This window comes from Caloenas nicobarica, chromosome 16 (genome assembly GCF_036013445.1).
Source record: "Caloenas nicobarica isolate bCalNic1 chromosome 16, bCalNic1.hap1, whole genome shotgun sequence".
NCBI classification, from domain to species: Eukaryota; Metazoa; Chordata; class Aves; order Columbiformes; family Columbidae; genus Caloenas; species Caloenas nicobarica.
In genome coordinates this window covers 7221245-7246319 of record NC_088260.1, presented here as the reverse complement: position 1 = coordinate 7246319, position 25075 = coordinate 7221245, and the positions used below count along the sequence as shown (strand labels likewise).

Genomic DNA, 25075 nt, shown 5'->3' with positions numbered 1-25075 from the left:
TCTCCCCATTTGGTTTCACCCACCCGGGGCAAGTGCCAGAACTGCCACCCTCCTGTCAGCTCTTTCATTGCTAAACTCAGAGTTCAGCATGTCTAAGGTGCGGCGTCAGGTCTGAGAATTCACAGGTTCCAGCAAATTGGGAAAAAAAGGACCTCTGAAAGCTCTTTCTGGAACACACATTGTCCAAAAGAGTCTGACCTCCTGCCCATCGCCCGGTGGAGGTGAATCTTTCCCATCCCAGCAGCAGCAGCGTGTACTTCACTACCAGATCAAATCAGAAGCAGCCAAGGAACTTCCAACAGAACCCCTATATTTGCCCTGCCTTTACGGGAAAGGATATTTTTAATTTATATTTCTTGCAACCTGTCCCAATCCAAAAACCTTCCAAGAACTAAATTGCATTTGAAGAATTTCCAAAAGAGAGACGGCGAAAGAACCGAGCCCCGACCTTCCCCGGCTGCTCCGGGCTGAGCCCCTGAGCGCCGCAGCCCCGCTCCAGGTTTTACCCTCAGCCGCTCCTCCCAGCACTTCAAAGGAAAAGTATTTTTGTACAGCCCAGCAAGGAGTGTAAACTGCCCAGCTGCTTCCAAAGCAAGAGGGTTTAACCCTTGAGCACCCAACGTGCTGTGCCCTCAGCAGGGGATGTGCGTGTAAAGAAAAATAAAATAAAATTTAAAAATCACCAGTAGCCTAAAAATTAAGTTTGTTGTGTTCGTGACTTAACTGAAAAGTGACAAACCAATATTTTCTATTTCCCATTTCCATTTTTTTTTTTCCAATGGAGGGGAGGAAGAGAGTAGAGAAACTAGAAGTTCTGAAAAAAATTTATGAGAATCACTCAGATACTTTCCATAACACACCAGAATTTTGCTTAAATGGCTAGAAGACCCCATATCCCTCAATAATGTAGAGTCAGCTATAAATACCTAAATGCCATCTCAAGCCGGACCCTTCAAAGGATCCCACAAATTCAGCACTTTTTGCTGCAAACCTCAGTAAATTAACTGCCCCCCTTGGCCTCTCACTCCTTCTCACAGCAGTGACAAGCTGGAGCACAGGCTCCCTCACAAAAGAAACTTCAAATAACTCTGCAGAAAATATCAAAATGTCCTGGATGTCTTTATGCTGGGAGACAACTGGAAAGGTAGAGGAAGACACTGAATTATGCCCTTCTTACTGGACAATGGGATCAATAAAATATCTGCATGCTGGGGTTCCTCCTGAAGTTGGAGTTTCTGTGCTCTGCGGTTATTTCCCCACCACTCAAGTTCCCTCGGCTCTCAGTTTTGTTTCAGGGGTTCACAGCTAATCGGACACGAACGGTTATAACCAGCCTCCCACCAACGGAGACCCAGGAAAAGGCGCTCACTCATCTTTATGTTCACTGGTGATGGGTAAACTTTGATCTCAAACATGGGTAAAACATATAAAAACTGTCATCTTACCTCAGAAACTAATCTTATCTCAGTTCTTCTACAAAAAATTGATGCACCATTTCAGTGCTATGGCTCCAAGAGAAGACAAAAGACAGATACTCCATACCTATGCACCTCTGGAAAGCTGGACATGAGACCGTAATTTCAGAACATTCCCCCACATGCCACAGCACCTACTCATTTGTAATCACTATTGCAGAGAGTCCTCTTGGAATTAGGGCAAAGACCTCCACCATGGACCTGTTCAAGAAAGACCTCTGACAAGGAATTTCTCCTTTGTATTGTTCATTTTTAAGTGTATTTTTAGAAGCAGATTGTTTGAAAACTCCTAGTGTTCACTTCTCCAGCTTTCCACAGCAGTACAGATGGTAAAACAAATGGTTTGGAAGGGTTTTGAGTTATTAATATAAGCTTTATTTTCACACCATGTCACAATCACAAGAAGCCTAAGGTTAGAGTACTCCCCCGATCTAAACAAACAACGCACCACTTACATATGAGAGGAAGCTTTATGTAGGAATTTATGTTGTTCACTCATATGATAGGATTTAGTTCTGCATACTGCTGCCATACCACGCTTGCTGTTTTTTGCTTAGACACACTCTAACCACCCCTTGAAAAGGGGGAAAAATTAAGATGGGTTTGAGGACACAGCAACAGCACCTGCTGCCCTGTGGAGAAGCTGCTTCAGAAACAGTGCACGGGAGTTTAGATCATGTTTCAAGAGCAGCGACAGTCCCACCTGAGCACAACCTGCAGAGGGCCCAACGTGGCTCAGAACAAACCACAGCATGGTTCCAGTAGACGAGCAGCTGGCTCTTACCTCTTTCCCACATACTAATCACTATTACCAACTTCCCATCTCACTTTTCTCAGCACATAACAAGAACCGTGGCTGACAGAAGGTAACTCAGGGTACAAGCCTTGTACTTACCCACATCTTCAGCTAAGGTAACGCTCGTCCTCATACCCGTGATCTCCTGACATGCAGCAGTTGCCATGTCAGCATCAGTCTCGTATCCCTTTCCAGCATGTAAGCTAAGAGAAAACTTTGTCTTAATACTTTTCACCTCAGATACAGAAACTCATACCTCCTCCTTTGTTCCTCAACCATTCTCCATTGTTCCACACTCAGTATCGCCATCCTTTCTGGACAGCAAGATCCTCATTTAGTCTAACAACTACTGGATTTCTCAGCCTGTTTTCACTGAACAGGGATTCCAGTTTCCACTCCTTAACTTACATGGCTGAAGAGCTTTTGTTATTTGTTCCTAGCTCTTCAGCAATGTCCAAATCAGACACAAAGTGAAAAACTCTAGGAGTGGCATTACAGCAGAGCTCATCCTCTACACCATCGCTTGCCCTCCTCCTCCCCTTCACCACAGTCCTCGCAAGGGCAGTCTTGGCTCTTAATATTTTCGCTTAGTTAGTTATTCAACTAACTGAGACTAGCGCAAAGGCACAATAGCAATCTGTAAAATAGAAGCGCAGGGTCAAAATGCTAGGATCACAAACTTTTAATTAATTTTCTACCTTGCAAATCAGTTCCACCCTGGAGTTCAAAGACGGTAGCGTGTGTTCATGGTAATGCACTGAGAATTCACTGAGGAACGAGAAGGAATCAAAGTGAGACATCAGAGCCAAGAAAAAGACACCAGGAAAGAAATCAGAGGTCAAGCCTAGATTTTTTTTTTTTTTTTTTTATCCCTTGCTCACCCATCCTCATTTAACATCATTCACCCCTTACCCATCAGGGTTCTTGTAACCACACTGCAGCCCTGGGAACAGCGCAGCTCCCGAAAGCTGCTCCCGCATCACCTGCACCCCGCGGCAGGAACGAGGGCTTGGAGGACGAGCTGGGTCTCCAGGGAGACCACAGCAGCTTTGCCAGCACTACCGGCCAAGTTTTAAGCAGTGGCAATGAAGTTTATTCACCCACTACCTGCCTCAGTAATGGAAATAGGATCCTAGAGTCTTAACAGCAGAGATGCAATTCCCTGCCAGCTAATGAGAGACAGGAACAGGCCACCATCGGAAGACATATCAGATTTTCCTAAAACATGCATGATTTAAAAGCTGTCCTTTCTAGCGCTTCAGATAGCATAAGCTCACCCATAGCAGAGCACAACATACGTTTTGTTCATCCTTCCAGTAATTCACCTCGTTCACTGTTAGAAGTCATCCCTCAGCATCTGCAAGGACATTTCACTGACAGGTTTCTAAATGGACAGGAAAAAAACCCAAACCAAACAACCAAAACAACAATCAAAACCACAGGCACCCATAAAGTCCCAGTCAAACGGCACATTCTTAATTGCTTTCATAATGGCTATACACTTACAAAGGTATTCTGTATTCTTAAGAAGCTGAAGGCAAAGCAGGGAAAACACCTGCAATTGTTCTGAAAAAATAACTACATTTGTAATAAAAATGTAAGTTACTGTATTTCTAAAGAGCTTTTTAAAAAAAATACTATGTTTTTCTAGCAGCAGTCTCAGTTTGAAAAGTTAAATAAAACCAACTCCTCCTCCTGGAGGCACTGTTTGTGGTGTTAATTCCATATAAAACGAACAGTAAAAAAATCTGTGAATTCACTTGCAGATTCTCTTCCAGACTAAGAAACGCTATTCTGTGCTGAGAAACAGAGCACTATGGTTGGGCACGGCAATGCCGCATTATTGTACTGACACAAAGATTAAATTCTGCTGCCATACAGTTCATGAACGGCTCCTGAAAGCAGGGTAGCCATAACTAGCACGCCTCTGAAGGCAGAAATAGTGCGAAAGGGTATTCTCCAGCTGTTCAGTTTTTACAGCTTGTTATACACCCAGCCACTACTTTAGGATGGCTCCCTTCTCAGGCTTGTTCAGTTTCTCTCTAGCTTTCTGAGCATCTTTTATTATTTTGTCTCTGGCAAGAATGCTATTAAAAAAATAAAAGCGAGGCTCCCTGCCCCACAACCTTCCCTTAACAGACATTCAGAACTCCTACTACTTTTTTCAGCCCTTCCTAACTGAACTAGTCCTAACCTAGGTCAGAATTCTGCTGCCTGAAGAATATGTTTGGCATCAGCCTCCAGAACAGATTAATTAGTTCGTGTATTCTGTTTTGAAGACTGCAGTGTCCATTTTATCTGGAACATGTTTGTAAAGACAAGATTTCAAAATTCAGTGGCACTTGGATAGTACAACTGCTAAAAAATATAATTCAGCTTCCCAGGCAACGCAACCTAGTCTGACAAAAATTTTATCTAGGAGGTTACTCATTAGCAATACCCTTATCAGCAACAGTATGTTGTATTGCTTACACAGGGAGCAAATACTTTCCTAGCTTCACTAATTCCAATTCAAAGACATTAACTGCAAGTTAAGGACTGAAAATAATTTGTATTTGATTTGCAAAAATTCTTTTTGCAATAGGACGGAATTAGATGTGTGCTCCTGCCTGCTACTTCCTCCTCATACAAAAGCACAAGAGAGATGGAAATAGTGTTTGCAGAGCCTACTTAAGAGTGTTTGAGAATACTAGGCTTTACACTATCAGTCCTGACCCACAGCATCTCGAAATATTCTAGTTTTGGGTCCCCACAGAGCCACGACAGCGCGCACCAGTGCTGGCGTAAGCATTTCTAAAATCCCAGTCAGGCCCAGAAATGGGTATCCGTGTGTGTCCACCCCTCACCCAGGCAGCACAGACATCTTCAAGGGAAGGTGTGAGCCTGCAGCTTGCAGATTTCTTTAAAAGGATATTAAAAATTAATTAATAAAAGGAGGCCTATTGCAGATAAGCTTAAGATTGACACACTGAAGCCCATACCCTCACCAGGGGAAAAAAAAAAAAGTTTTAAATCTGTAAACTAAGGTAACGTTAGAAAACACCAAGGCAGCAAGTGTTTGATAGCCTTTTGACCTATGCATGACAATGACACAGCAGGGAAAAAGGTGCAAGGAGATAATGTTATGTGAAAAAATGATCACACTACATATGAAGGGAATAGTCTAAGCAGAGCTGACCAAATGCATTGCATCGGAAAACACACAATTCTATCACGTAAGTCAAAAGCCGCATATGACCATACTTTAAACTAGTTTAAAATTTAGTACGTTTAAAGCCCAGAAAAAAAAATCATTTACATATGTACACATTATGCTTTCCAAACTAACTTTTCTCTAATCATAGGAGATGCTCCATAGCCTTCATCATATGGAAGTAACCCCTTTCAAAGTAGAAGAATTTTCCAAAGTCCATTCTTTCCCTAAACATACGACAGAATGACATTGGTCAAGCACAGCACATGATGTTTATTTCACTTAAAGGGTACAACCACACAAATAACCTAAGAGGAACAAGACTACAAAGTTGTAGACTCAACCACAACGGCTCCAGCTACTGCCTGTGCTTATCAATGAATTCAGACCACTAAATGTCACTGAAAAACATATTCACTAGAGAAACAGATTTGGAAACCGTAAGAACAACTAAACAGCAAGAACATAAAGTTCTCACTTGTGCCAGTAACTAAATATGGATGCTGACAGGACCAAGGTCTCTGCTACTAGCACAAAAATTATTCCTCCTCAGCGTAACTCTCGACAATGGCAACTGCACCTTGAGACAATACGGGCACAACTACTACACTCCTCCACAGAACACCCCCTGAGCGCCTCAGTTCACAAAATCACAGAATGTCAGGGACTGGAAGGGACCTCGAAAGCTCATCCAGTGCGATCCCCCCGCTGGAGCAGGAACACCCAGATGAGGTTACACAGGGAGGTGTCCAGGCGGGTTGGAATGTCTGCAGAGAAGGAGACTCCACAGCCGCCCTGGGCAGCCTGGGCCAGGCTCTGGCACCCTCACCATGAAGAAGTTTCTTGTCAAATTTAAGTGGAACCTCTTGTGTTCCAGCTTGAACCCATTACCCCTTGTTTTACTGTTGGTCATCACCGAGAAGAGCCTGGCTCCACCCTCGTGACACCCACCCTTTATATATTTATAAACATTAATGAGGTCACCCCTCAGCCTCCTCTTCTCCAAGCTAAAGAGACCCAGCTCCCTCAGCCTTTCCTCACACGGGAGATGCTCCACTCCCTTCAGCATCTTTGTTGCCCTGCACCGGACTCTCTCCAGCAGTTCCCTGTCGTTCTTGAACTGAGGGGCCCAGAACTGGACACAACATTCCAGATGAGGTCTCACCAGGGCAGAGTAGAGGGGCAGGAGAACCTCTCTCGACCTGCTAACCACCCCGCTTCTAATCCACCCCAGGTCCCATTGGCCTTCTTGGCCACAAGGGCCCAGTGCTGGCTCATGGTCATCCTGCTGTCCCCAAGACCCCCAGGTCCCTTCCCCTACACTGCTCTCTAATAGGTCATTCCCCAACCTATACTGGGACCTGGGGTTGTTCCTGCCCAGATGTAAGACTCTACATTTTCCCTTGTTATATTTCATTAAATTTTTCCCTGCCCAACTCTCTAGCCTGTCCAGATCTCGTTGGATGGCAGCGCAGCCCTCTGGCGTGTCAGCCACTCCTCCCAGCTTGGTGTCACCAGCAAACTTGCTGATAGTACACTCAATTCCCTCATCCAAGTCGTTGATGAATATATTGAATAATACTGGTCCCAGTACTGACCCTTGAGGCACTCCACTAGATACAGGCCTCCAACCAGACTCCGCCCCATTGACCACGACTCTCTGGCTTCTTTCCTTCAGCCAGTTTGCGGTCCACCTCACTACCCGATCGTCCAGTCCACACTTCCTCAGTTTTGCCGTGAGGATGCTGTGGGAGACGGTGTCAAATGCTTTACTGAAGTCAAGGTAACCACATCCACCACTCTGCCATCATCAATCCACCTTGTTACGTCTTCATAAAAGGCTATGAGGTTGGTCAAGCACGACTTCCCCTTGGTGAAGCCATGTTGAGTGCCCCTAATGACCCTCTTATCCTTGATATGTCTTAAGATGGCCCCAAGGATAAGCTGTTTCATCACCTTCCCAAGGATGGAGGTGAGGCTGACCGGTCTATAGTTGCCCAGGTTCTCCTTCTGGCCCTTTTTGAAGACTGGAGTGACATTTGCTTTCCTCCACTCCTCAGGCACCTCTCCCGTTTCCCAAGACTTGGCAAAGATGATGGAGAGTGGTCCAGCAATGACTTCAGCCAGCTCCCTCAGCACCCGCAGGTGCATCCCATCTGGACCCATGGATTTATGGATGTCCAGATTGCTTAACTGGTCCCTAACCCAGTCCTCATCAACCAAGGCAAACTCCTCCATTGCCCTGCCTTCCTTTGGGGCCTCAGGGGTACGGGGCTCCTCAGGACAGCCTCCGGCAGAGTAGACAGAGACAAAGAAGGCATTCAGTAACTCTGCCTTCTCTGTATCTTCTGTCACCAGGGCACCCACCCCATTCATCAGTGGGCCTACATTGCCTCTGGTGTTAGTTTTATCTGCCATGTATCTGAAGAAGCTCTTCCTGTTGTCCTTGACCCCTCTTGCCAGGTTTACCTCTCAGGAGGCCTTAGCTTTCCTAGTTGCCTCCCTACATCCTCTAACAACAGCCTTATATTCTTCCCAAGTGGCCAGCCCCTCCTTCCATGATTTGTAAACTCTCCTCTTCCACTTGAGCTTACGCAGCAGTTCCCTGTTTAACCGCGCAGGTCTCCTGGCTCCCTTCCTTGACTTCCTAAAGTCCATTTAAGCCCATCCAACCCCTGGACACTCAATACTATTTCAACCCACGTTAGAAAACGGCTGGGAAGGTGCAAGGAAAAACAGAGTTTCTACAAACAGAAACCCATCCCTTCTCCCCTCCTTTGAGATGTCACCTGCCAGAAATCCTCAACAGCATTTGGGCCCTTTTAGCAACTTTCCCCTTGGTTTTGATGACTTCGGGCAAGATTGCTCAGCAGCAATGAGGGACCAGCACACACCTGAGCAGGGGTGAGGAGACATCGTCTCCGTCACGGAGAATTATCGGTGATGCTGCTGTGACCCAGGACACAGGCAGAGGAAGCGATCGCTGTGAGAACGGGCTTGCTCGTTGGCAAGAGGTGTCAGCACAGAGTTACTGCCGCAAAACTACATTTTACACTCCCGAAGCCCTTTCCAGAGATGTGAGCTCAAGTAACCAAGTAAATACTAGGAAAAAAAAAAAATGTGGTGGCTTCAAGATGACATTTTACTTTGCAGCTGGGGAAGGAGAAGAATGAACATGTATGTGACATGCCAGCGTTCCAGTTCACGGGGGCACCTTGGTGCACAGCAGCTCACATTGTTTCATTTAGGTGGTCGTAAGACAACAGTTTATCCACGGGAAAGTCTGCAAAGTAGAAGCTGCTGCTAAGTGCAGGGACACGCCAACAGCAGCCACCAGGCCTGTAAAACTATCTTAAACCAGCAACAGTAAAGGAATTATAAAAATGTAAAACCTCACTTTACAAAGACTTTTTTTTTTTTAATTTGTCTTGCAGTTTCATCTTAGTATGGATACTGATTGTTATTAACTTTGATGTTAAGCAGTGATAAGGAGAAAGACAACCCTCTCGTCTACTATGCTTTTAACTGAAATTTCAGTACTGGGTAATTTGGAATGGGAAGGGGCATACTTCAAACCTTCTCAAGGACCTTATTTCAAAGGAAGCTCCATTCACAGCTTTGAAGGGGTATACTAGTTTTCAAATTACGGCACACTTTCTGTTGACTAAGATATTTGGAAGTTAAACTGCAGGCTGAGATGATGTTCCTCTTTGAGTGACCACCTTGGTACTACTTACTGCCCACTCCTAAGTGACAAGTTTGGAGCTGGTTCTTTAATCTTAGTAAGTGGGTTTGCCAATATACTTTCTATCTAGGTTGTGCAAACATCCAAAAACGTTTCCAGAAGTTACTGAATGTAAACTCACAGCGAGATGTGAATTCTACATGGACAGTAAAGCCCCAAAAAACCCCAAACACTCAGGGGAATCCCACCTCCCCTCATAAAAAGGTTGCAAAGCTGGTTAAAAAAAATCTCATGTCTGTACCACACTCTGCTTGTGTTTTGTTTCTTTCTATTTCTTTAACTCTTATGTACGTCAGAGGGGGGATAGAGGGAAGCTTCAAAAAGCATTGCCTTAGATCACTAGGACCAGCTTTCTACTACAGCTCTACCCAAGCTCTAATAAAACATATAAAGACTAAACTGCGTTTGTTGGATAAATCCTTCCCAGAGACAGAAGCATTAAGTTATTTTCACACTTCATAAATTTTCCTGTCTCACAAGGTTATTGCAGGGTATGTAAGGAGAAGGAAAACTGCCTCTGTCAACAACAGTTTGGAGGAGAGTACTAAAGAAAAATGAAGTCGCAACCCCATCTACCCATCGCTGGATGCAAGCACTGAAACTGCTCCCCAGCTGCCACACCGTCAGACGACTTCACATCAGCGTTAGCAGAATGTGCGCAAACACCGAATTCCTGAAGATACACACAGCTGCTTCACTTCCTAAAGAAGTTTTCCCTTAAAATTAACTGTGAAAAAGTGAGGTTTTTCTTTCTTCTGGAAGAAACAGTGCAAGATCTTTCCCTACTTTTGTGTGTTAGTAAATTCTGTTTATTGGCTTATTTTAGAAACTCTCATTGCTACATTAGTAAGTTACAGGTCTCTATTTCCCTGCTGAATTTCCATAGCAAGACAAGCCTTGCTCCTCTGAGCAAACTATTTACATCAAATAGACAATCAAGCCCCTTCCTCCTGTGGTTGCTTCCCGGCACTATTTAGCTATGTAGGCAGTGACATAATAGATTTCACTTGCTGAACTAGAAAAGGCTGTACCAACAAAGAAGTGCATCTATAACTGGAATGTCTAAACCCACAAACCTTTTCCACTGTAGGCCAAATTATCGTTACTGAAAGACCGTATTTTTAACAAAGTGAAACCATTCAAATTAATACACGAAAAATCTGCTGCTTCAGTAACGGAGTTCCAAATAAGCCTACAAGAAGAGAATTCGAGTTAGGAGATCATCATGTAACGTGGAGCGTATGGAACTTCACAACAAAAACCAAGCATAACAGAGCAGGATAAAGAAATCTGCCTGAACCACCAGCATCCACACAGAAAAGGTCTAGAAAAAAGAACAACATAGCTTTGCTGTCCCAGTTGGTCATGACAAGGTCTCTCTGGGATGGAACATCAGCAGCATGGTAGCCAGTCCATGCAAGATCCACAACAGAGAGCTGAGAGGATAAAGCAGAAGAGAAACACGGCAGAGAAAGGAGGAAAAGAGAAATCTACCACAAAAGCTGGTCTGAGGAAACACCTCCATCAGACATGGCACAATCAAGGCAAAGATTCACACCACAGCCAGGCCTTTCTGAAACACCAAAACTAGCGACTTTAAAGTGGCAACCCCCCCCACGTCTCTGTTTTTGAAAGGACAGCCCAGCTCGCGGGCTGCGGGCACACCGGAGCGCAGACAGTGGGACAAGGCTCCACAATACCCACATTTTGCTCAAATTCTGTTTCACTGCATCCATCTCCTCTGCAACGTGTCTGTAGCGAGGCTCAAACAGGGAGCTCACATGCAGTAACTGGACCACCCCCAAGCTGCAGAAACTAGAAAGGAAATCAAGTGGTTCCTCCCACAAGTAAGTATTCAAGCAGTATTTTTGTAACATAAAACCACTCTGATGACTGCAAATCCAAAAGAGACCCAAGAGTAAACAGAGGGAAAGAAATTCTGTTGTGTGAGGAGGAACTTCTGCTCCAGTTAAAAAGAATACATACTGGAGTGATCTGAAGCTGCCTATAAATATTCGAGAACATCAAAGCTGGTCCTGTTAAATTAAAAATGCTGTCACACAGATAGGAACTAGCCTCTAGCACTGCCAGCTTCAACATGTGAGCCTCTGATCTGAGAGGCAGAGGCTCAGCTCTTCAAGAAATTTTATTCACCATAAGAAGGAAAGTAAAAAAAAAAAAGCAAACCAGCAGTTGAGTTTAATAAGGATATTAAATACCTTACGAGTGAGCTAATTAGAGCTTAACTCTTTCAGGACACTTCAGCCCTTTTTAATGACAAAGACGGTAGTTTCTTCCCATCCTATTTCTACAGCTGGATGGCTCCAGAAAATTCCTGTCCAAGCCCATGAAAAACAAATGCTTGTGCAGTCTTCAGAAACAGAGAAGATTTTGTTGGTTTCATCTTGGTGTAACTTTAATCATACTGCATACATCACACATACACACACACATACATTTTGGCTGACTATTCCACAACAGGGATCTATGTTTGATACTAAAGCTGTCCCAACAGATTTCAAATCTTGTTCATCTTCCTATAGCTGCCTGAAGATAAGAAGCAGGGTAGACAACAGGAGACCAGATCACTCCATTTGACTTCTGTTATTCGAGGAGATTCAGCTCCTAGTGGCAACTGAATATAAACAGAACACGCATGGTTGAGAAATTTATCCCAATCTGCAGCTGCAACCCTATTATTTTGCTACAGAAATATCCCTGTAAATTCTCAGTATGAAAACCTACAAAGATTATCACTGAGAGTTATAAATGCAGGGGGGGAGCAGGAACGCCGGCACTGCAGCTTTCTCAAGTAAAATAGCAAAAATCCCCAATAAAATCACACCTTGGAAGTTCTTTGCATTAACTACCATGCAATGTCTTTTCCTCAGACAAAATTCTGGGATCCAAAAGATAACATATTTTAAATAGGCAAAAGGCTGCTAGCTAGCAGATTGAGAATAACTTGCCTCTGAGCAAAAAGAGGTCTCCAGCCTTTGGCTCCGATTAAATCCTGAACTCAGTAGCATCTCCTGGCTCTGTTTCACGGGTTCACTTCTCGCTCCCAGCCTTGCTACACATCATTCAGGACATCTGCCAGCTTGGCATCCAGACCACAAAGTGTTCCTCTCCCCTTTATCCTCACCGCATACAAGACAGTATCTGCTCTAAACATTTCTAAAGAAACGCAAAACAGTTATGAGAAAGTAAGCTGGACCCATGTAAAATTCAACACTGCAAGGGGAACCACAATGTTTTCCTGTTAGAGCACACACACCCTTTAGAGTTTGCCCTAGGAGATCTATAATATTGATGTTTTATCTATGAATATTGTATCTACGGATATTATTATTGTTGTTGTTGTTAAGGTAAAACCTATCAAGGCTCAGCTGCAAGTGCCACAATTTAGCCAGGCCCAGACAAGAAGTAAAATCCCTAAGTCTTCAAGGGCAATCTCTGCAGGGGAAAAGAAAAAGAAAAAAATTTAAAAAAAAAAAAAAAAAAAAAAAAATCACAGCCTTTGAAAGAGATTCTTCTCCATGAACTACAGAGCTTCAGAATGGACCCATCAGTGTAAAACACAAACAATACCTTCTACAATCCCAAATCAGTCCTCCAAATCCACTTTTCTTAATCTGTCAAAGTGGCCTGTTGAAGGCTGGAAACTTTCAGTTCCAAAGGTGAACTCAATGGAAAGATGGTTAGAGTCTTGCATGGGGGAGAAGGGAATGGATGAAGAGACAAATCAAGGAGAAGGACTTTTGCCACCCACACTTAATACATTTTTTTATTGCAGTTTTTTTAAAAGCAAGCAAACATCAAAAGTCTCAAAGTAGGAAAACATATCTTGGCACAAAATAGGGTCTTTCCTGAATTAAAAGCAATTTTTCAAACACTGCAATCGGAAGCATTTGAAAGTTGCTTACCAAGCACATGCAATAAATTCACAGTAGGAGGCAGGTACTTGCAACATGCATGCCTGTATAGCTAATTAAACCGTTGTCCTCAAACCATGACTGCAGACTCTAAAATATGCCCCTTAATTCTTTGTCAGGCCAGTCACCTCCTCGCCGATTCTTCAGTTTGCTTTACCATCAATAATGATGCAAAATAATAAACCAGCTTAAACTCAAGAAAACCAACAGAAAGCTTAAGCTGGCCAGCAGCTTTAGGAAATGACTAAAGTCCTTACATTAATGTACAGAGTAGCATCGGTCTGGGAATCCTAGAGAGCCTGCATTTATTAAGCTACATATTTAAGGGTATACTTGTGTCTGGAACATAACAGGTACCTAATCAACCTTTGTAAACTGGCTTTTCATCTTAAAGCCAAGTGGAACAACAGAAGTCTTTTAAACCAGCACAAAAAGAAAATTAAAAAAAAAAAAAAAACAACGAAAGCCATTTGTCACTATGAAGAGGACACCCTAAGCCATCAGATCCCTAGTTTCCTGAGCACTACTACTCAATCTTAATACAAACATAACTCCACCAATGGGACAGGTCCAGTAAGGAGAAATTTTTGGCTGTCTCTACTGGGTGTCTGCAAGATCACACTCCACTGGTCACCTCTGGTTCAAGTGTCAAGCTGGCAAGAAAAACGCAAAAAAAAAAAATTTTTTTTACATTAATCTTCTGTTGCCATTGTAACAATTTCAAAACATGCCTTTGTTTTTAAACAATCTCTTTTTCCTTTGCCAATCTCCTTTCATGTGAAGGGATCTCCCTTCAAGCCAGGAAACATGAGAAATAAGGCCAAGCATTCAACTTGCATTCATTCCGTTTTCATATGTAGGCACCACAAGCTCTGGTCTGACCACATTTGAACACAGAAGTGCAGATGCGCAAAAGACGACATAGTATGTGTAAGTTAATATTTAACACTTCCTAAACTGAGCACTTCTAATGCACTAAGTGTATTAATGCACATCCATGTAGCACTTACATAACTGGGTAGAACACACAGCAGATTACGGCCTCCAGACCTTACCTCTCCTTAACCAGTAAGGTGCTGGCCTCCTGAAAGCATTCACACTCTTAAAAACTATGTTTATGGAAGTTATTTTGGTCCAGAACAGACTGACTTTGAAATTCCAAAATGACGACTAGGAGACTGTAATAAAAAAGGGAGCATTTTTAAATACACGCTCCACCACAAGATGGTATAAACTGGAAGAAAATTACTATGTATCCTAATCAACGGTTTTATACAACTACTCGAGACTTTCCTATAAGATCTGCTTGCAGGAAAGCTGCCTGCGTTTCTTCCTCACCAAGTTATGCCACAACAAATCGTGACCTCTACACGCTCCACCTGGAGTCATTTCAGAAGCCCTTCAATAGGCAGAGCAATTAATACCAAGTTACCCTGTCCCATAATCACATCCACCGGCCGAGTGCCCAGGGAGAGCAAGTGCTGGCTCAGTCCGTGGGCACAGCTGGCCGCAAGTGCTGTAATTATATCTAAGCCATTAGAGTCACACAGATCCAGTCTCAATGTAAACATATAGAAATGAAAAGAGGTTCTCCAAATGGCTCCATGTTTAACAATTTTTGAGCGGTGCTCCTCTCTGGAATTTTTTCCTAGTTCCATCTCCCAAACAAGTAACAGGAACACATAAAAAAGGAAGCGGTCAGCATCCAAACAGCAAGGGCAAGGTTTTCAACAGCACAGACCTTAAACGTCTAGGAAGAGGTTTAACTAAACATATGGACTATGTGGAAAAGCTACCTGAACTCCCACAAACTATTTTTTCCCCACTCGACTCCCCACCTTTATTTAGAAGTGAACAGAAATTGTACTGGTTGGCCTGAGTAGAAGAGCCAGTGCTGTATCTTTCTGCTTCTTTCTTAACCTACTTTATTCTTATTCCCCTAAATAGGTCACATCAGTGTTTTTCACTCTTTCCATTGTGCCTTCTCCTCCATACTTAGGTGTCTTTTACGTCATTTTCTTACACTGTGCCTCCCACCTTCTCCGCAAGGGACCATCTCAGCCTCCTGTGCTGAGCAGGCTCTGGCAGAAGGACTCTGGTGGTGTTGCAATTGTGTGCAAATACCACAGCCACTGGAGCTTCCTCCAAAACCAGGAACCCGTCACTGAATTTGGTACCTTATCTTTGGAACAGCGCTCTCCCCTGCAGTAGCGCCTAGAAGCATTTGTCTATTATTGCCTTAGACTCATTTAGAAACAGTTTGTACAGGCGCCCTCAACTCTCCATTAGCACATTATAATGTATTGTAATAGTCTAAAGCTTGAAAATCCAAAGTTTTTAACTAGGTAAATATTATTTCCTAGCCCTTAAAATTCCATTATAATTTCAGGGTTATATTAGCTATTTTCAGAAGGTGTTTCTTTTTCCATAAGATATGAAAGACGACATAAAACTGTCCAAGGGAAGGAAAGAGAAGGATGTTCTCGCAGAAGGTTTAAGCAGCCAGGTGCCCCTTCTCACCATGACCTTTGCCATGTTCCAACCCCCAATTCTTAAAGTGCTGCAGCGTACTTTAACAGGATGGTGTAGTGCTAGAGTTAGGTTATGGTTGGACTCGATGATCTTAAGGGTCTCTCCCAACCCAAAGGATTCTCTGCTTCTAGGGCTCAGGTACAGGATTCTCGGGGCAGAGCACTGCAGCTGCCGGCAGACATCCCACAGCAGCCAGCAGCAACCAAGTCCTTTCACCACCATTCCAAGAGACATCTTGGGTATTGCAATATCGAAGAAGTAATAAAAACCAGGCATCCTTATTTACAATACTGCATTCGGAAGCCAATGAGAACAGGCAACTCCTCGTGAACTAAAGCAGCAATGATGTGGCTGGGCTGGAGCTCACGGCACGAAGACAGTGCCCAGTGTCGAGGTAAAACAAGAGGACAAATGACCTGTGCAGAACACTTTGATGGGATGTCTTCAACCCTTCCCATGTACTACTCCACACCATGGCACACGAGGGACTGAAGCATGACTGAAACTTAAAAAAAAAAAAAGGAGGGGAGGAACAGAGGGAGGGACAGAAACTGGGAAACAGCTAGATTAATGGAATCAGAGATCACGCCCAGGATGATACCTCTGCTGCAAGCAAGCTGCTTCTGCATTACACACTCCGCAAAGGCTGTTCAGGTACAATAACTGTGTAAGTCTCTGCCCCAATGATCTCTTATTTTAAATGTGAATTACACTTCCTTTATCATCTGGGCCTTCTCCTGCAGAGGACCCCGACCTGTAGTCACCTGTTGCACTCCCAGAAAAAACACCTTCCTTTTACAGCACAAAAATCTCATCTGTAGCATGGAGTAGGGGATCCCAGCCCCGAAAGACACCAGGCAACTCTGGGCACAGGCAGACTTCATTCTTCTGTCAGAAACTACTGAAGAATAAGCACCAATCAAGCTCAGACCAGGCACAGCACACCGCTGAAACTATAGAAGAGGAACCTCCTGTCCAAAGGACTAAACCTGCCTTTTGCATCTTTTTTTTAACCTATCAACTCTCTCCCATAACACAGAGGATTAACAAGCCCAGCCAACTCACAAAGCAAACTGAAACCTCCAGTTCGGGTTTCAAAACCTGCAAATACGCTTTAAAGAACCGAGGTTTTGGAAAATGCACGACCAAAATTTGTAAAATATTTTGCTATTCTATGCATACATTAAAGCTGTAGTACAGAAGAGTCGTGTTCCTACCAGCCAGATAGTCAAGTCTTAATAAAATCATAGCCAGAAAACAAAAGAAAAATTGAAGCTTAATTAGACGAGGTTTCTGATCCGTAAAGCGGCAAAGCAACAAGTACAGAAATTACTCACTGTTCTGACTGTGTAACACCAGACACACACCTGATGCTGTTATAACCAAAAAGGAGCCGTCAGTGACTTGCCATTATTAGAATAAGTATTTTTTTAAAAAAGGAAATAAGCTTTTAAGACAGCAGCAATTAAATCTTGTTATCAGTTTAACACAAACTCCTTAGCTTTTGGCAGGCCTTCAGAACACTGATGGGACTCGTGGTTCTGTCTGACACAAGTTCAGGTGAGAGACTCGAGCAGGAGAGGGCTCGGATTCGACAGCTGACGATTGACATCTTGAAGGTGACTACGCTCACTTGTCTCACGACATTTGCCAGTTGTGAACATTTGTTCACAACATCAAAGACTGAAGATCAGAGAGGACAAAACCTACAGCCTGGTCCCACTGCTCATACAAGACAGAACAGACACGTTCCAAGTCTCCTGTCTTTGTACCAAAGCACCTTCTCACCCCCCGCTCAGATCCGCACCGTGTCCGCTCCTTGGTTTCCGTCGGAATGAATGTGCCTCGTTCCAACAACAGCTCAAACTCCAAGAAACTTCAGCTTTGCTTTCTCATCATGTCACTGAAGGCCCAAAAACTGGTATAAGAACTCAGTTTTACCAGACAAATGTATTATCCCTAATGTCCTCAGGATCATTACTATAAGCCGCAGCTTTACAGTTAAGGTATGGAAACTAACACAAACCCAATCACAGGTGTGTTCGTATTCTAAGAGGATAACTAGCAAAGAAAACATTCAAGAAGACAGTGACTCAAAGCCACAAATAATTCCACTTCCTCAATTTGAATGGCCTTCGGGCACTCAGCTCAAGCAAGAAGACATGGTTGGCCCTCTCGGCTGCCAGGGACACTGTTGGCTCATGTTCAACTTGCCGTGAACCAGAACCCCCAGATCCCTCTCCATGGAGCTGCTCTCCAGCATCTCGTCCCCCAGTCTGTCTGTAGAGCCAGGGTTGCCAGATGCAAAATCCAGCACTTGCCCTTGTTGAACTTCATGTGGTTGGTGATTGCCGAGTTCTCCAGTTTGTCCAGCTTCATCACAAGGGGAGGGGAAGGGGCAGGTGCCGAACTCTTCTCTTTAGTGACCAATGACAGAACCCCAGGGAATGGCAGGAAGATGTGCCAGGGGAGGTTTAGGTTGGACATTAGGAAAAGGTTCTTCACCCAGAGGGTGCTGGACACTGAACAGGCTTCCCAGGGAGGTGTCCCGGCCCCAGGCCCGACCGTGTTCAAGAAGAGACTGGAAAACACTCCCAGACACATGGTGTGAACTGTGGGGTTGTCCTCTGCAGGGACAGGAGTGGGACTCGATGATCCTTGTGGGTCCCTTCCAACTCAGGACATTCTATGATTCTATGAAACTTAACCTGCCTGTTCACAAAACAAAACAAAACACAACACCAAAACAAACACACATTTTTGTTTTCCATTCTCAAAGGACACCAATATTCCCTTGACTCAGCCTCCTCTGATCACTGCCAGACATCCATATCCCTGCAGAGTTGTTCCAAGTCACTGCTTTCAGTGCCACTAAGATCTCTGCCAATGCTTCAGAGTGCGAAGCCTACCTGACAGACGTTTAGTGTCTTCGGCAACTTTTGCATTTCGAGAAAACAGAGGAAAGGTTCAAAGCTATTCAAGTAAATAAGGGGTGGGAAGGAGGTGGAGGGATGACACACGCAGACAGTCCCCATCCTCTGCAAGAGAAAGAAGATGGGCAACATCAGCGCTGCAAGAAACTGCCATGCAAGAAGTTGGGATGTGTTGCACATCTGTTTTCCTCCTGTAGCTTTAAAACACTGAGTTATTCTTGTTCTCCCCAAACTGTTACCTTTTGAGCACAAAAAATATATGCAATTGGAGGTTATTATGTAATCTACATATCACTCCAGTTCAATGGTTATATAAAGTTCATTATTCCCCTGCCGAGGCTTCCAAGCAGAAACAAACCAACCAAACCCCAAACTTTTATCGTGCAAGAAAAACCATCATATTCCTAAATCTTTCACTCTATGCTGCTTCTCTTCAAAATTGTATATGTTGGTAATCCACCTATAGTACTCTATTCAGCAGTGTATCTAAGGCAGGAATAGCAAAAAGAATGAGAGAATTAACGATGAATGTGTATCATTTGAAGTTTTTGATGTGTTGGAGTTTTTAACACAATCTAAAACAAGCATTAAATTTTATCCTCTTTTCCCAGCAACTCACCTGAGCAGTACCATCACCACCACAACTTTAAAAGAAACACCGCATTTGATGCTCTGCACCTTAGCTATCGAGCAGAATAAACAACTGGAAGAGAATCTTGCCAAGTGCAAGCAGAATTAAGATACATAATCCCACTCCAAGCAAAAAACCACTGCTTCTCACATCAGTGACGCTTACTGTCCTCGCACTGTTAAGTCTGTGGCTACATAGCATCATTTGACAGAGAACTACAAATGAGCTTTTGGTCTGAATGCTACAAGAAGTTTCAACCATAAGGAGTTCACCAGTCATAATTTGCTTTAAAGCAAAATATAATTTTAGAGGTTTCAACAGAGTCTTATTTTCACAATCACTCTCTAATCAGACATTTTCAATTTCCAATCATAACCATACTAATGGCCAGAATATTGCCCCAAGAAACACAAAATATTCCAGTACGCCAGATCCCACTGAGATGGTTAGACCTTCGAGCAGTTTAAGGACCAGCTGACACAGCAACCTAAGGATGAATTTGCTGAACACAAACTGTGGCCACATGAAAGAAGACATACAAACATTTCATCTCTCTGAAGAGTTATTCTGGTAGACACTTGACCCTAATAAGACTTGTTCACAATACCATGAGAAGCAATATAATAGCATACCACTACTGGATAGCAATCTGACCAATACCCAGTTTAGGAACGAGCGTATGACCTATCAAAAGCTGAAAGTGCATTGTTTCTTAAGTCGGGTTTTGGTTTGTTTTTTTTTTTTTGCTCAGACTTTCAAGACCGATGAGTAACTGATGCTATTAACATAAACAAAAGTAAGTCTTTGTGTAGTCCCAAACCCATAATTCCTTTGATCCATTCTTTAATGTGTGCCTGATTTTCACTAATTTCTAATGTTTCATTTTAAATAAAAATGCATCTTAATCTTGAAAGAGCTGTGTGCCCTGACGAAGTGGTGGGGGCAGTAAGAGCTTCCTTCACTGACCGGTGCAGCATCAGTTACTGCTGAACGGGCTCCGAGTGGCATTAGCTTCATGACCCTTTCCTAAATCTCACAGCGAACTTTAAACAATCACCCTGAACAGCAGATTCATATAGTTCCGTAAATATACAGCTCAACCGAAAAAGGGAGGCAAGACAATGCTGTGGATGTCTTTATAAATTTGGGCTCTGAAAAGCTCCCTTCCAGGGGGAGATGAAGAAAGCAAAGCACTGACAAGACGTGCTGCGTGTGGTCTGAAATCTCAACAGCGGCAACGTGACTGACAGCGTTCAGTCCGGCTGCTCCGCAGCAACGTCCACGCGCTCTCCTCCGAAAAACAGCACACGGGGTGGCTCGCGCTAAGCAAGCAGCCTGTTCCTGAGGTATGTGATCTCGTACGTGTACAGAAGAACAAGCAACACAGGTTTTGAGTGCTAAACGACTGTAAAAGACTTGCCACATAACCTGGCATTCACGGTGGCCCGTGCTACCGAGGGGGCTGTTTGCTCAGGGGCGAGGGGGAAGCAGACAGGTGACGTTGCATGTGGTGAGGCCTACAAACATCAATTTAATACACTTGTTTCAAATTATGCAAACCTGAGCCTTAACAAAACAGTATATTTTTTCTCCACTTTCACTTAAAATCTCAAGGGAAGTACGACCTCAGTAAATGGCCTCTGTTCTGTTCTTAACACTAACACCTCACACAAAAAGAAACTTCAGAGACACAGCCCTAAGTCTTACCCATGCTGTTCAATAACGCACCAAGAGGTTAGAAAACATCGATGTCTGTTTCAGCCCCTACTAGCAACACCTTTGTCAAAAAATGTCAGAAAGAGAAATTAATTGGTCCATCATTCTTTTCTCTAGAAGAATAAAACAAACCCCTTATATCAGCAGCTTGCCCCCACAACTCTTCTACCCACAAGAGAACTTTTATAGGAAATCCTCCCCGTTTAAACTGCTTTGAAATAACAAGCACTCAAAAGTGGTATTCTTTAATTTAAAAGACAAAAAATTATTTTGATAGTAACCTATTTGTGCTTGTAGAGTTTACCCGTTGTTTTTAGAGCTTAGTCACAAGCAGTTATCTTTTTAAAAATTTTATATATACATTTGTATGTATGAGTACACATACAGAACTCAAGCAAACTCCACAGCTGTTAATGAGAAATAAGGATCGCTATTGGCAATCGCTTAACAGTTAAGCTTATTAAAACACCATTTAAGTCATTTTTCTTTACTTAGCCAAAGGGGAAAAAAAATAAAGTCAACAATTACAAGCGACTACAAAGGAATTAGATAAGCACTTCAAGAGATTCAAACAGAGCAAAGACTGGCTGCGTTCAGATAAAACCAGAAATTATTTATCTGCTGAGAAAGCCAAGAGCAGCTTTATAGGAAACCTCACTGAAAAACGGCTCCTGGCGCGGGAGCCGCGGGCCCGCAGGACGCGGCAGCCCCGGCCGAGGCGACGCGCGGCGCGGTGCGGGGCGCGGCGCGGTGCGGGGCGCGGCGCGGTGCGGGGCGCGGCGCGGTGCGGGGCGCGGGGCGACCCGCGCCTGTCGCCGAGCGTCCCCTCCCGGGACGGCCACGCGGGGCTCGCCCGCGCTGTCCGGGGCGCGGGGCAGCCCCGCGTCTCCGCGCGCCGCCCCCGCGCAGGCACCGCGCCCGGCGGAGGTGCGAGCGCGCGTGCGGAGCGGAGCGGAGGCGCCGGGGCCTGCCGCGCTCGGAAGGCGGCCCTCGGCTCCGCGCTGCTCCGCGGCCCGGCCCGCTCCCGCCGCGCGCCCGGCTGTCAAACGGGGCTCCGCGGCGGCCCGGCAAGGTGAGGCCGGGGCTCGGCGGCCGCGGGGCCGCCCCGGGGCCTTTGTGCGCGGGCGCGCATCTGTCACCGCGGCCGCGGCGCCCCCAGGCCGCGCGGCGCACGTGGGGCGGCGGGCCCGGCCCGCGCGGGCTTTGTGCCGCCAGGTGACGGGCGGCCGGGCCCGCGGAGCCATCTTGGGGCAGGCGGCGCCCCCCCGGCCGGCGCTCACCTGCACGATCTCGCCCTCGGCGCTCAGCGTGGCCCCCGCGCGGGAGAAGCGGCCCTGCAGCCCCGTGGTGTAGGTGGTGTAGTCGCCGCTGGGGCTGGACTCGAAGAGCACCACCTCCACGAACGCCGTCTCCTTGCCCAGCGCCGCGCCCGGCGCCGCGGCCAGCAGCAGCCCGAGCAGCAGCGGCGGCGGCACGGCCGGCCCCGCGCCGGCCCCGCAGCCCCTCATCGCGCGGCGGGGGGGAGCGGCGCCCCGCCGCCGCGCATCGCTCCCGAGCGGCTCCAGCTCCGGGGCCGGGGTCCCGGGCGGGTCAGCGCCCCATGGCAGCAGCGCTCCCGCCGCGCTGCGCCCCGCTCCTCGCCGCCGCCGCCGCCTGCCCCGCGCTCCCTGCCCCTCGGCCCGGCTGCTCTCCGCCCTGCCAAGCCGCTTCCCTTTCATCTGCTCCACGTGACGGCCACCGCGGGGTTATCCCCGCCCTCCGCGCGGTCTGACCCGCTCCGTCCCTCCCTCGGCGCACACACGGCCCGCAGCCGCGCCGAGCCGGCGGGGCCGCCGCGGGCCTGGACCCGAGCGCCGCCGCAGCGCCGGGAGCGGGCGGGGAAGCCGCGGGGCGCTCGGGAGGGCCCTGCCGGAACGCGGCCTCGCACGCGGCCGGGCCGGGCTGCGGCGCACGCCCGGGGCCCTTCCCGCCGGTGGCGGAGCCGCGGGCCGGCCTGGCAGCCGGAGCGGAGCGGTTGTTCTGCGGGCCGGGGGCTGCAGCGGGCCGGCCGGGGCCGCCTCCCGGCGCTGCCGCAGCTCGCAGCCGCCCCTCGCCGGGAAATCCCCGGGTGCGTTCGCACGAAGCCTCAGGCGTGGCCGCTGCCCGGCCGCACATCGTCCCGCCGGGGGCTGCGCCGCTCTCAGCGAGCGCACCGAGGTCGCCGGTTCTCTGAGAGACGCTGCTCTGCTGCGGGACGTTCCGCTGCCGCGGGTCCGTGCAGCCAGCAGCCTCTGCTGTGTGCGGGGCAGGAGCGGCTGGGCGGCTCCTGAGCTCCGTGCTCTGCAATTGCATCTGCTGGAGGACACTAGGTCACCCGGGCTCTTCGGCTTGTCTGTTAGTGCGAGGCTGTGGAACCCACGTGAATGATGTGGAAAAGGTGTGATTTGTGTTTCAGTCGTGCACTACAAGAACTGGATGGCAGCCAATGATACAGTTTTCCTTTAAAAGTACAGCTAAGTATGTAATGTTCATGGATGCCTTGTGAGGGGCATTTAAATTTGATGCAGTAGATCTTAGACAGTTGCCTGACATCTGAGCGCCTACACTGCTGAAGTAAACTGCTGTCCACTTTGTTGACCAGCAGGGAAGGACACAGCATTCTTGACTTTTCACTTTCACAGCTAAGAATTGGGAATCCCAGTTTCTTCCCAGTTTTTGTAGGACTAAAACTGTGTTCCATACACACTGAGTCTTGTGGTCTCTTGTAACTCCTGGATTTCCAATTCCCATCTCCACTCCTAAAGCTACTCTTCTCAATACTATTTCAGCTTGCTGATTCAGTTTAAAAATAACCTTATCCACTCCACCCCTGCCCCTCACCCCAGGCTCCCTTTAGCCCTGGGCTCTTCCCTGATCCACTTTGCCACACAGCTCCACAAAAGTTACATCAGCATGATTATGGAGAAATCACAGACATGAAACAAGTGGCAAGGGAAGAGCTGTTTAAAATAAATATTTCTCCTGAAACAGGCAAACTGCTGCCAAATTGCGAGTCATACTCAGCAAAAACCTCATCAACTGTCCTCAGGCTGTGCCTGTGCCTGGGACAGAAGGGGACAAATACCAGGATGCTGGGTGGCTCCTCCACGCTGCGCAGCCATGTCCTACTGGCAGACATTCCGTGAGGGGCACCATTACTCCTTACCTTCCGTGTGACAACCTGTGCACATCCCCTTGTCCTCTGACACTGAAATTCCAGCTCTTCTTACTGCTGATAACCTGATGACATACCCGTTGAGTTGGGAGGCCTCGACCTACAAGTGAAAAATATGGGAATGGGGCTCTGTATAACGAGTGGACAGCATGCTACCCCTTAAATAAAAGTTGCTGAAGATCTGACCCACCCCACTAAACCATCCGTATCATTGGACTACAGACACAGCAAAATCACCTTTGCAGTAGCCTCGTAGTCGAATACCGAGGAGTGACATGAGGCACTAGGTCTCAGGTCACCAAGTTCTCTCTACTTGGGCAGAAATCCAAGCAGGAGGTTGTAGGAAGAGAATGGACTGTCTATCATTAAAGCAATCAAATATTTGTAATTGGCTTCCTTCCCAGCTGGCAGCATACAGTTCACAATTCAGTTATGCCATACTGCTTCAGATATGTTTTCCTTTTTTTTCCCCCACATAACAAACTGAGGCCTTGAAATACAGAAGTCGTGAGCATTTATAACTGCAACCGAGGACAGTAAGAGCTGTGATTAGAACATAAGGAAATGACATGTAATGCCAAATGGTCTGAGAAAGCATGTCCTAGGCACCTCAGAAGACGGCGATCAACATTAGAGGATGATTTTGACACAAAACTTCCTACATCTCGTCTCCCTTGCAAAGAAATGGATATCATAGAGTCCTCCTCTCCCCACACTGCTCTTGAGAGAAAACAATGTTAGTCAAGTACCCACATACTACTGTGATTAATGTTATTGAAAAAGCCCAAACAAAATGGATTATTTTGTGCTGAGAGCAGAGCTGGCACATCATGCAGGAAGCTCTGTGCATCAGGCAAGAAGAAAATAACATTGAGTAGCTACTTGCAGCATGTCCGTCAGCCATTCTCACCACTAAATGAGGTGGG

General features: G+C 46.1%; 1 protein-coding gene across 1 annotated transcript in view; it reads right to left on the bottom strand.

Moving 5' to 3' along the window:
* ZNRF3 (zinc and ring finger 3) overlaps positions 1-22629 on the bottom strand; it is a 78320-nt gene extending 55691 nt beyond the window's left edge. Inside the window, exon 1 of the mRNA XM_065646298.1 lies at positions 22237-22629. Within this exon, the coding sequence (XP_065502370.1) occupies positions 22237-22464 (228 nt within the window). The 5' untranslated portion in view covers positions 22465-22629. The remainder of the gene's footprint in view (positions 1-22236) is intronic.
* Positions 22630-25075: the final 2446 nt, after the last annotated feature.